The 12,744-nt window shown below is 45.3% G+C and overlaps 2 protein-coding genes across 8 annotated transcripts in view; both read right to left on the bottom strand.

The window, feature by feature from the left end:
* VPS13D (vacuolar protein sorting 13 homolog D) overlaps nucleotides 1–479 on the bottom strand; it is a 225,761-nt gene extending 225,282 nt beyond the window's left edge. For all 7 annotated transcript variants that reach the window (XM_074975870.1, XM_074975874.1, XM_074975877.1 and 4 more), the window contains exon 1: nucleotides 435–479. The gene's annotated coding sequence lies outside the window, so the exon portion shown is untranslated. The remainder of the gene's footprint in view (nucleotides 1–434) is intronic.
* Nucleotides 480–3,332: 2,853 nt separating this feature from the next.
* Nucleotides 3,333–12,744, bottom strand: part of TNFRSF1B (TNF receptor superfamily member 1B) — a 43,825-nt gene continuing 34,413 nt past the window's right edge. The window contains exons 5-10 of the mRNA XM_074975836.1: nucleotides 11,945–12,038; nucleotides 11,637–11,845; nucleotides 10,448–10,525; nucleotides 9,550–9,560; nucleotides 8,191–8,437; nucleotides 3,333–5,659 (exon numbers count right to left, since the gene is read on the bottom strand). Coding sequence (XP_074831937.1) covers nucleotides 5,358–5,659; nucleotides 8,191–8,437; nucleotides 9,550–9,560; nucleotides 10,448–10,525; nucleotides 11,637–11,845; nucleotides 11,945–12,038 — 941 coding nt within the window. The 3' untranslated portion in view covers nucleotides 3,333–5,357. The remainder of the gene's footprint in view (nucleotides 5,660–8,190; nucleotides 8,438–9,549; nucleotides 9,561–10,447; nucleotides 10,526–11,636; nucleotides 11,846–11,944; nucleotides 12,039–12,744) is intronic.

Here is a 12,744-nt window from a genome sequence, read left to right as displayed (position 1 = left end):
ACCGGTCCCTAGGGGAGCCAGGAGGGACCCAGGGCGGGAGATCTCGGAGGACCAGGTGAAGAGCTGGAGGGGGGGACCGGGCTGGAGGGTCACTCCAAGGGCCAATGCCCTGGGGGAGCTAAAGGGGAGCTCGAGGTGGGGCGTCACTCTGAGGACCAGGCCCCTCGGGGAACTGAGGGCAGATGTGGGGTGGGGGGTCCCTCTCAGGGGAGGGAAAACGAGACGCGGGGCTGGGGGGGCTCTCGGAGGGCCAGGCCCCTGGGGGAGCCAAGGAGGTCCCGGGGGATTTCTGAGGGCCCGGGGAAGGGTTAAGGGGGACCCGGGCGGAGGGTCACTGTATGAACAAGCCACGGGGGGGGGGCATCCAGCGGGAGGGACGCCCAGGCAGCTGCCCGCCCCCCGCATCCGTAACCGGCACCTCCCCCCTCGAGTACCTGCCTCGCTCCCTGTCCCCTCAATGGCGCTTGCTTGGATCAGGGCCTGCGAAACAGTCGGAGCCAATCGAGCCGGAGCTAACAGATAGGCCGCCTGCCGGCAGAGCGCCGAGCAACCGATAGGCCCACTCTGCGGGGGCGGGGGAGAATCGATCGCTCCTTGCCCCTGAGCCCAGCTAGGCCCCTAAGGCAGGAAGAGAGCAAGGCCCTGGCTTTCCCACGAGGCCACGGGGGCTAGGTGTTAAGTGAATGGTGGGGCTTGGCCACTGCCTGGCCATCCAGGTGCTTTGGGGTGCCCTCGGCATCAGCTTTCACCTGCATCCTACAGCCCTGTGCTGGCCCTGCCATACCCCACCAAGTAGGGCAGCGGGGTGGATGTGTAGGGCTCCCACCACAACGCCACCACCTCCTGCACACATCAAAGCCCACGTACCCTCCCTCCCACGCCAAGAGCATCACTCGGGCTCCAAAATAATAAGATTTTTAAAACATAACAGAGGCTGTCTACACTTACCAAAAACTTTGAAATGGCCATGCTAATGGCCAGATCAAAGAATACTAATGAGGCACTGAAATGCATATTCAGCACCTCATTAGCATGCCGGCAGCCACAGCACTTAAAAATTGCCGTGTTTTGCTCCCGCATGGCTCGTCTACACGAGAGGTCCTTTTCAACAGGACCCCACCAACATCAAAACCCCCTTTTTCCTTTGGAAAAGGACCCCCTGTGTAGACAAACTGCACAGGAGCAAAATGCAGCAATTTTGAAGTGAAGTGGCCGCTGGCATGCTAATAAGGAGCTGAATATGCATTTCAGCACCTCCTTAGTATTCTTCGATCTGGGCATTAGCATGGCCATTTCGAAGTTTTTGGTAAATGTAGACATAGCCAGAGTGGGCTATGGATTTGTTTTCTCTTTTCTTTTTGAGCTGTGCCATTTCCTGTTTTTTAAGCTTGTCTCACAATACTTTTATGTAATCACATGACTCCAGCAGCTGCTGCATTGGAGAAAATTAATATTGCAAGACTTGTGATTAAATCACGGAAGGTGACGTCTCCTGCTGGTAGATGCATACCCACACAATAGGAACCCACCCAGTATGACAATTAGTGTTGTCAACCACCCAGAATGGGCCTGGAGTCTCCTGGAATCAGCATCTCCTGGTGCCTATTGAAAGCAACCCTGCAGACTTTAATAAAATAATTTCAAAAACTGACAATACATCATATGGGGGGGGGAGGAATCTGGAATAGCTTCAGGCAGATTTGACAATCCTAGCAACCACTAAGCGTAAAAATTGATCTTGTGTAACAATTTCTTGTGGCTATGTACATTGGGACAACTTCCAGTGCGTCAGGGCTAAGAGAGGCAAGAAACAGAATTCCGGTTCTTCAGCTGTAAAAACCATAGATCTCTTCAATGTGAGATAAAAAGGAGATTCTCCACTAGCTAGCAGCAGCATAAGGATTTACAGTCTATTTGAAAGCAATTCACCAAGGGGTGGTTGTAACAAATATATTTCTCTGCAGTACAGTAAGGTCTCAGAGTATGCAAGGGTTCCATTCCACACACCCTCGCGTAACCCGGATTTCGCGGCAGTGGCGGTCCAGCTTTTTCCCTGGCAGAACGTATGTTCTGCAGCCAGGGAAGCAGAACAAAAGTAAGTCCTGGGGTGGGGGGGGGCAGTTAGGGAGGGTTAAGCCTGGCGGTGGGTTGGAGCTGGGGGAGGTGGGTGGGGGGATAAGGCTGGAGTGAGTTAGCGCTGCAGGGGAGAGAGGAGTGGAGTTAAGCTGGAGCTGTGTACGGCATGGTGAGTCAGAGCCCTTCTCAGGCGGTGAGCCAGGACATGGTGGGAGGTTGAACTGGAGCCAGAGCCAGGCACAGTGAACCGGGGGTTGAATTGGGAGTTTAAACCAGGGCGGAGAGTGGAGGATGTACTGGAGCTATGTATGAGGGGTGGTGAGCCAGAGCCAGGGGTGGCAGGTGAGCCAGAGCCACGCGTGGGCGATGAGCCAGCAGGGGGTGTTGAACAGGGACCAGGGAGGTTGAGTAAGAGTCGCACCTGAGGGGTGGTGAGCCAGAGCCAGAGCCAGGGGCAGGCAGGAACTATGTGCAGGTGGTGAGTGGAGTGGTGGTTGCTGAGCCTGGGCCGGGCAGAGCCAGTGGGGTTGAGCCAGGGCGGGGGTAGGGAGTTAAGCGCAACTGGAAATCACGCTACAGGGTTTACAATAGGAAGTGGGGTCAGTTGCATAAGAGCAGGGTCATGTACTCTGAGACCTTACTATATAGGACACTGAGATTTTTGTGTAGCATACATTGTATCTTTTTCATCACTATGGCCTCTGAATCCACCCCTCAAGTCAATGTGGAATTGGATGGGCATAGAGCACAGGGCTGACTGAAGAACTGTAGCTCCCCTCTCTGAAGTTCAAGAAGTGCATCTTTTTACAACCTAAAACTATCACCACCAGTTGGAAAGTGGAAGATGAGACAAATTGACAAAACCTGCTTTCAGTAGGGCTATGTCTACACTTGCATTCCTCTTTTGAAACAGGAATGCAAATGAGGCACTGATTTACATATCTGTGCTTAATCTGCATAACTTCTATTCAGAAGAGATTCTTTCAAAAGTAAGAAAGCAGCATAGATGGGGCTTTTTGAAAATAAACCCCATCTATACCGTTTTCTTTCTTTTGAAAGATTCTCTTCTGAAAAGAGATTATGCAAATAACGTGCAAGATATGTAAATCAGTGCCTCATTTGCATTTTCAATTTCCCTCATTTGCATTCCTCCTTCAAAAGAGGAATGCAACTGTAGTTGTAGCCTCGCGTAATAATGATAAAAAGAGCCAGAAGTAAGGTTTTGGATGCATAAATTAAGGGGATGCAAATTAAAATCAACAAAGGGTGGGGTTTTTATTTTTTTTAAATGAAGAAAACAAAGCACTCGTTTAATAAAAGTGACAGAGTTCAAGTCATACATAAATTATAAAAATAAAGCAATTTTTTTACTTTTAGTCACAGCTATAAACAAGCTAAAAATTGACATTATTTACATGAATACACAGTATATTCCATTTTACCAGGCAGCTGTGTAATACGAGAAGCCCACAAAATTAACAGGCCTGGCTGAACCCTAATTTTTCCTTTGGGCTGCTCTTTCAGTATGGACCTAGATGCTAAAAGTGATGAGCAACAGGTGAGTATTTTTATTATATTATTGGAAACAGCCTGCAGTACAGTGAAGTCCCATATAAGCATAAATTCTTTTGTTTTGGATTAATTTCAGCATTTCCATATGTTGTTGTTTCAGAGCACGCTCTCAAATGTAAGTTAAAATATAGTTCAGCAATGTTTCACCTCTAACCTCCACAGCCACAGAGGATAATCCTGAAAATTTAGGTGGAAGTGTCAAGTGTATTCACTCTTTAGCAGCTGTTGAATGAATGTTACCTAAAGGCATTCTTTTTCAGGCTAAAGCCTCTGGAATAAATTTTGCATTCAGTTATTCTGGAGCCATTCCAATCCAATAGGTGTTCTAATAAGAACAGAATTCCAATCACCATTTGTCTTAGCCTGGATGAAACTCAGGAACTTTGTAACAAATTTATGTTTGAGTGCAGACATCACAGTTGCTGTTCTAAAACCACGCATATGCCACATGCTTATGGGAAGTTCAGTCCAAAAACTTAAGCTTCAAAAGCACAAACGTCTGCCATCCATGCTGAAGAAAAGTCTCCATTCATTGTTTGTAGGGAATACATCCTCTTTGCAGATCAGCTACTAGAGGGCGATACAAGCACAAACATCTGATTTTGTGGTTCAGAGGTTTCATTCAATCCAGCCTTTCACAGTGTTTACTTATGCATTCACCAACAGAGTCCTTTTCCTGGGATCAACCAGGATGAGCGGTACGACATATGCATTTGCTTGGATTTTTATTATGACTAATTGAAATGTATAGAAAAACATTTGGCACACACAGTTGAGGCATGAACAGTCTTCGAGAAATGAGGTAAAAGTCAGCCATCAACCACGGCACAAAGATAATAGCTCTTTGATCAACAATTATCTTCTTCAATGTAACAAGTTCTATTTAACATACATTGTTTTCTGAAAAAATATATACAGCTGATACAAAAATAAGTGCATTTTTAAATATAGTTGAAATCTAATCTAAAAGTTAAAGTACAAGATTTTACTCTCTAATTCACATACATCATAGAGAACAGATATGCCACCATAATATATGAGAGACAGACATACCAGCAAAAATATCAAGGACAGAAGTAAAGATCTAAAACATACATCCCATTTTAAAAAGTGCATATTTTGAAAGGTGAGTGAATAAGATGGGAAATAGTATAATTTGATGCCATATAAATGTGACTAAGTCAACAGCCTCGGATGGTTGGTCACCAATTCATTTGTCGTGGAATGCTCATCTTAGTCCAGTTCTTAGCCAAAAGAGATGTCTGAATCAAAAATCCCACCATTACCCCTCAAGGACATCCTCGAGGCTGACTCAGCAGACAGGTCAATGAATGAACTAATAAGCAGGAAGACAGAACAGACTTCCTTTTCAGCTGAAAAGGAGATGTCCCTAAGGCCAAGATCTTCACAGGCCAAGATAAAGCAACAACAGAAGCAAGCTTCAACGTGACAACATGATGGATAAGGAAACCACTAAACTGAAAAGAAAACAAGAAAGCTTTTCAAAAGAATACTGACTTCTGCAATGACCTCCTTCAACTTCTAAAACCATTACACATCAGAGAGTAAAACACTTTTAAAAGGCTATGGATCACTCCATATCTGTATGCATCTAAGATTTTAAGTCTCCATAGGAATGCTCTTCTTAACATATACTTTATTTTAGTGGATCAGAGTTCTATCAGTCAATATCTGATCTGTCATTTTCTTTAGCTAGGTTTCATCCCCACATCTTGAACACTCAAAGGAAATGACTTTCCTTCTGAAAACAGGAAGTTTGGAGGTATACTATCCACAGCTTCCACTGAGATTTGAATCTCTGCTTCTCTTTTCAAGGGGTTTTCCTCTTTAGAAAGGGGAATTTCTTCCTCTGTTGGAGTGCAGTAGGGAACGTTGTCATAATCTGTGGTGGTTGAAGTCATCTGCTCTGGAAACTGCGGGTTGTGGTTTGAATTACACACATTAACAATACAAGTAACATTCACCTGTGTTCCTCCATTAGCAGAATGGTCTGTGAACCCAAGAGAAAAACAAATCAAATTAAAAGTGGAAGAGTGAAACCTACAGCAGGATAATTAGATTCTTTATCCAGTGTAGCTCCTGTGCCCAAACTCCTGCCCGGATCCTGCACCCACACCCTAGCCCATTCCTGTAAGACTCCCCCCACTAATACCCAGACCCTGCGCCCACATGCCTATCCTGCTCCCCGTCAGCCCCCGCTGAATGCCTCTTTGGGCACACCCCAGGTGGAAGGGGGGTGGGAACTTGGGGGGACACAAAAATCTGCTAGCTCTGGGTCCCCAGAAGTTTTAATCTGGCCCAGGGGAAGCCGTGAACCTCAGTCCTTCCTCACGTCCTCCCCCCAGGGTTGAATGCAAGGAAGTGAGGTATCTCAGTGGAGCACCACATCAGGAAGAGTTGGGGATGTTTTTTTCTGCATCTCACTTTTGTGTTGCCCCCAACTGATTTTTCTGTGTGTCAATGGCTCACAACCCAAAAAAGATTCCACACCCCTGCTATAAGGCAGAGCTTGTAGCATCACCTAAGGTACATTTATACTGCAATTACATATACAAAGCTGGCCCATGCAAGCTGAATTTGCAGGGCTCAGGCTAAGGTTCTTTTTAACTGCAGTGTTGATGTTCAGCCTTTATCCGAGCTCTGGCACCCTCCCACCTTTCAGGGTTCTCCACATCAGGTTTCAGCCTGAGTCTGAACATCGATCAAACAGCCCCTAAGCTGGGGGGGGACAGTAAGTGCCCATGGGCTGGATGCTATGAGCCACCAGATGCTTTATTTACCTGAGCTTCCACAGATACAGTCGCTCACAGCTCTTACTGGCTGCAGTTTGCCACTCCTGCAGGCCAGGCCACCTCTTTCTGCGCTCTCATTGGTCAGGAATGATGAACCGCAGCCAGTAGGAGTTATGAGTGGCTGTACCTGTGGATGCTCATGTAAATAATGAGCAGGGAGCTAACCCTGGCAAATCACATCCATCCCACATGTTGCTTATTGCCCGCTCATGCCCTAAGCCCAAGCCAGCTGGCACAGATCAACCACAGGTGTTTTATTGCAGTATACTCCTAGAGTTAAGGTTACCAAACTACTCTCCATTATAAGATACTGTTTTCAGTTTCTTATATCATCATCATCATCATCAACAACCATGGGCTCAGCGCCCGTTGGTGTCCGATGCCTCCCTCACTATTTTCTTCCATCTTTCCCTGTCCCTTGCAGAGTGGCTTAGTTTCTGTAGAGTAGCTCCGCACCAATCTACTATATCATCCACCCATTCTCTGTGGGGTCTGCCTCTCCTATAAACTGTCCACTATGTCAAATACCAGTGTCTTAATTTTTCATTCGTCATTCATTTTGCAGATATGCCCGAACAGCTGTAACTTGCGTTGTGTAACCTTCTGCAGTAGATTCTCTTTCGGCTGTATCTTCCTATAGAATTCCTCCTTGGCGACCTTCTGCATCCAGCCTATTCTGAGAATTTTTCCATGCTTACAGCCTTGCGAAAATTTAACTGTTTGGAGTATAATTTCCATGTCAGGGTCTGCCTCAGGCTGAATTTTTTTGGGAAAGTGTCAGCTAAAGCAGTGCAGCTGTTTCCAACAATTAGGTTGAGGAAATCTTAATTCTGAACAAACAACTTGAATTCTGAAATTTCTTAACTATTGAGTGCTTGCCCTTGGTACCTTAACGTTCTTTTATCGAGGATCCTTTCCATGCAATCCAAAAAGACATTTGTGCTGGATAACAAACAACATTCTGAGTCATATATAATGGACACTTGGAAGCGTGTTGAGTTTTTTCCTTACTCCTCATCTCGTTGTGTATACTCTTCCCAGTTTTCTTGGATTTACTGCCTCCTTGTCTCCTTCTCCCACTGAAGTTCAATATGTGTAATCATGCTGCCCCCTTTGCCTGTGTTTTTCTGGAAAGAATTACTGGCTGCCAACAAGCAACACCTTGATATATACACAACCAAGGATATGGTTAAAAGCTAACGGGCTTGCTCTGCATATCTCGTAGAGTTGGAAAGGACTTTGAGAGGTCATCAAACCCAGTCCCCTGCATTCACAGCAGGATCTATTATGATCCCTGACAGTTTGTTTGTTTTTTTTTAAATCTACCCTACCCCAAGCCCTTGAAAGGCCTCGTCAAGGCTCAAACTCACACCCTTGGATTTACAAGGCCAATGCTCTAACCACCGAGCTATCCCTCTACCCTAGCTTCTTTCAGGCTCAATAGATGGAGCAATTAAATGCCCCTTTACGTAGCAATAACTGGAACTAATAGGAGGCTACCACCCAAGGCATTAGGCCACATGGCAAAAATGTGCACCCAAGCCCTCCAACACAGCCAAGGGGCTAATGAGGTCTGTCACCAACCCTGGCTTCAAGCAGTCACTCCACCCTCCTCATCAACTATCTCCATAAACTCCCCGTGACTGACTTGTATCTGAAAATTCTATTTAAATTTACAGCATTTTCTATGTTAAACACCACTCATGTTCACCTTTCGATAGAATCTTACCTGAGCTTGCAGAGTTGGGTCTGGCTCCACTGTGATGATTACAACCTTCTGAGGTCATACATCTCTGCTGAGTTCTCGCTGCTTCTTTCTTTTCTGTGTTCTTAATATTTATTCCATTGATTCCTGCAGCTGTGTTATCCAAAGAGCTGCTGCTTGACCCAGGAGTTTCTAAGAGATGCTGCTCCTCCTGCTGCGGACCACCAGAGCACTGTGGTCCTGTATCTCGTTGCCTTTTGTCAAGCTGCTTCTGCAGATGCCAGAAAGGTTGGGACAGTAACAGTAAATGGCCAAAGGTTGAAATTAAGCATAGGATTTATTTCAATTTACATCTGATGATGGTCTGATCCCTTTTGGCCTTGGTTTGTACTTAGGGGTCTGAAAAAGCCTCTGAGCAACGGTTACACTACAGCACTCTGTCAACAGAAGTCACTGTCAGAAGAGATTTCCCGACAAAGTTTCTGTTGACAGAGTATGGCAACACACTAAAAGCGGATTGAAAGAGCGCTCTGCTCTGTCGACAGAGCGGCCAGACTGCCCAGCTACTCCCCAAACAAAACGCACCTGAAAGCATAGCAGACAAGGCTGCCCATTGTTGTGGAAGCCCCGTCTGCAAGAGAAGGCCCCCCAGAGCGTACACACGGCAGTCTGTCGACAACAGCAATGTGTCTCATGGCTGAGAGGCAGAATGCTGACAGCAAAAGTCCTGAGTATGGTCGACAAACTGTTGACCAAACACATTTTGGGTGTGCATGCTTCATGAGTTTTGCTGGCAAAACTCTCTAGTCTAACTGTAGTCTTAGTGATTCCCCTCGTGGTCCCACTGGCATATTGATGACTTCAGACCCAACACATACTGGTATGTCTAAGGCACCAACTTATGCAAGGGCAACTGACTTACCCTTATCTCCCACTTATACTTTTCGGCTATTCATTTGTACAGGTTGAACCTCTCTAATCCAGAACTACCTTGTCTGGCAACATCCGTAATCTGGCATGATTTTAGTTAGCCCATGACCATTTAGCGTGTCTGTGGCCATGGTTCCCACAGTCCCATAAAGTTTGTTTGCAACCACCAGTCCTAACTCTCAGTGCTCTGTGCTGTTATTTAGCTGTGTTTTACCTCTAAATGTCTTCTAAGAGACCAAATAAGCAGTGAAATTGTTGGTAATGTGCTAGAAAATTTTGACTTCCCGTGGTCTGACAAATACTCTCATCCGGCACCTGCCAGGGGTGCCGAGGGTACCAGACAAGAAAGGTTCAGCCTGTATTATATTTTTAATGGATATGGATATTGCCTGAATTTATAAAACATTAGGTAGTGAAAGAGGCAGCAGGGGAAAGGTATGAACAAATACTCACCAGATCTGCATCTTCAATTGGACAAGAACCGAATCACATTGCAAATGAGAAAAGAAAGTGAAAATTAAAAACAAAGCCAACAACTATGCTCAATTACAAACAAGCTACACTTCAATTAAATAGGGAGCTGCTGCCTGAAAGAGGCCTGCATATTGTTTTGTTCTTGTATGTTCCGCAGGTGGAGCAGATCTGGTTGTGTACGCAGTTTGAAAATGTTGTCAAACATTTGCTTTATATTCATTCTTTAGTGTGCCCAGGGTCTGGGACAGGTGCAGTGGATAAAGAAGATTCTCATAAATTAGTTGAATTAAATAATTAGCACTTTCTAGAGTAGTGCAGAAAGGACAAAGAGCTCTGATCAAAATCATGGTCGTTATAATGAAGAAAAATCACAATAATGAATAACATTATGGAATTATATTATGAAGCAAAAAATGTGTTACAAACTGCAGTGGGAACTTCTGTTGCGCAGGAGCTTGATTTGACTGGAATGCTGGAGACTTAAGGACTGTGTCCCAGGCATGAGAAATTACATGAGACCAGTGTTCCCTGTAAGATGAATGCCTGGGTGGCTGTCCTGGAAAGATTCAGGTGCCACCCAACTGACTGGCAGAGTGTCCACAGCTACACACAGTGGGCAGCATGTGATCCCATTGGTGGAGCCCATCTGCACATACATTGGTGCACATAAAATTTATTGCCCCCCACCTCCCCACCCCGTGAAAGGAAAAAAAAATAGAGGGAACACTACATGAGACCTCAGGACTGCATAGGTCTCATGCCATGGGAAAACTTCACCCCAATGGCATATTGTGGGCAGGAGTAGACCAGTATTTGTGTATCTAGGTTTATTATTCATTTAATTTCATCTGTATTATTTTCATTCCATGAATCTTACCTTTTCTTCTAGAAACAATAAAACAGGCAACCACTGCCAATACAGTGAGTCCCAGAAACGTCAATCCTGCTATTATACCTACAGAAAACAAGAGAAATAGTTTGGCAGGAAGATCCAAGTAGTATTGGATAAAACTGGTGATTTTTTTTCCGTTCTTTGCTATAAAAATTAAATATCACAACCATCATAAGTTGGGGGCAGCAACCCTTTGGAGGCGGAGTGCTGAAATTTGACCTTTTGACCTCCATGTACAATTCAACTGCCACTGGTACTAATAGTCCTACTTACAACAGCTTCATTAACAAATAAATGAAGGTGCACAGCGTTAGGACTGAGGTGGTGGCTGGTAGCGTTAGCTGATCTTTTGTTAATCCAAAGGCAGGCATGGCTTCGAGCAAGCTCCCAGCTGCATGGGGGGAGGAGGGGCGGGACTGAGCTCCCGCCTCATGTACCAATGAGAAAGATCAGCTCACGTGCTGCTCTTGGCACCCAAGCTGGGGGTTGCTGACCCCCGATCGAAGTTTAACAGTGAGCATTTAGTTTGGCTGATCAATGTAAAAGATGCTATTTTCACCTCCTTTGCTTCAAGAATTTGGACCTTCCAATAGTTTTGAAAAGTGAGGGCTAGATTCTTGCCCTGACTCCACTCATCAGGGAGCCACAATGGGCTAAAAGGAGAATTCCCAGGGTGGAGGAAAAGCATAGGGTTGACATAAGTAATCCTGTGTTGGCCCCCATACACACAGTTTATGCTGAGGCCTGTGTGCGCGTTAGCAGCAGCAGAGCACACCCTCCTTGTGTTCAGTACTATGAAGATTCTGAACTACTCAGAGGCAGCCTGGGTAAGACTGCCAGACATTAGAATGACTCTCAGGAGCAGCTCAGACTCCAGAAATTGCACCTTTACATCAGCTCCTCTTGGGCTGCACCTCTCAGGAGACACAAGACATAAACTTGACACTGGGATTCTGCCAAGGTCTTAAGGGTGGTGCAATATCCTAGAAGTGGGCAAATATTTTGGTAAACAGTATTCGAACCAGGGTAAGCAAGCCCTGCTGAGCTCATCAAATGGAACACAAATGTTGCAAATTCACATTTGCCAACCATTTCCTAAGTGATCAGGAAAGAAACACCTAGGCACCTCCCTCACTTCCTGAACAAACAAAAGTGGATTTAATCAGTATCTCACCAATGGTCTGAGGCACAGCAGCTGAAAGGCCTTGATGGACAGCTTTGGTTATTATTTCTTGAGTGTTAACACTCGAGACCTGTGCTGAAAGCTGGCCAGTGCTGGAGGCGGAGGCCTGAGGAGATGTTGCTATAGCAGTGACATCTGTCTCAGAGTCACTGCAGACTGTGTCACTCGTGTTGTTTCCTTTAACAGACACTGATTCGCACCTGCAAGAAACAAGAGGAGGGTTTAAAAACAGAACAACCTCCAGACACGGTTACAGGCTGATGTTTTGGCTGATTAAAAGGGACAAATCGGTGACTTACACTCTGTGCGGTTTGCAAGAGGCAGTTGAGGATTCCTCATCTGAAAAAGTGCCAGAGGGACATGGAGAGCACTTGGTATTCACAGTGTCTGTCCCTTTAAACAAACGGTTCCAGTTATTTACTTTTTGTGAAACACCAAATGAATCAAAGTTCTAGGTGAGTCTCACAGATCCTGGAAATGTTATGGCGACAGTAAACAAAAGTGCAAGCTTTGACAGTCTCACAGTTGAGAATCCCACATGCTGCCCTTGCTAAGGGCAGAATCCCAGTAACAGAAGGAAAGATTAATTGGATGGTTAGGACTACAGGATTTTTAAATGATTACTTGGAATCAACTTGAACAGTTAACATATGGCATTAAAAGATAAACCCTAAAGTCTTTGCCAATTCTTAATCCAGCAAAACTCCTATTCCAGTCACTGGGGGTTTTATCTGAGTCAGGAGGTCAGGGTTTGGTGACTGTGAAAAATTCCCTTTCCCAGCTCACGTATCACATAAACATTCAACATAGGACTTGGGTAATGTCTTGAGCTACTCCACTGCACAGGAGTGAACTGCATCCTAAAAAGAACTTTAAAATATTCAATATGGTTTTCGGGGCATTGTGCTGCGGGAGGAGGTGCCATCTCTCACCCTAGGTTCATTAAGAATCTCACAGAAACTTTGACAAAAGTAGTGTGTTAGCCTTTGAGTCCTGGCCAATCTACTTCTTGGCAATTACAGTCTGTTCATCTAAAATTTCCCCCAAAGTTCGTATTGCGTTCGTATTCCTCACATTTTTGTCCTGAACCACAGCACAG

The sequence above is a fragment of the Carettochelys insculpta genome, chromosome 23, assembly GCF_033958435.1.
Source record: "Carettochelys insculpta isolate YL-2023 chromosome 23, ASM3395843v1, whole genome shotgun sequence".
NCBI lineage: Eukaryota > Metazoa > Chordata > Testudines > Carettochelyidae > Carettochelys > Carettochelys insculpta.
Note: the sequence above shows the minus strand (reverse complement) of the source record. Positions and strands in the feature narration are given on the sequence as shown.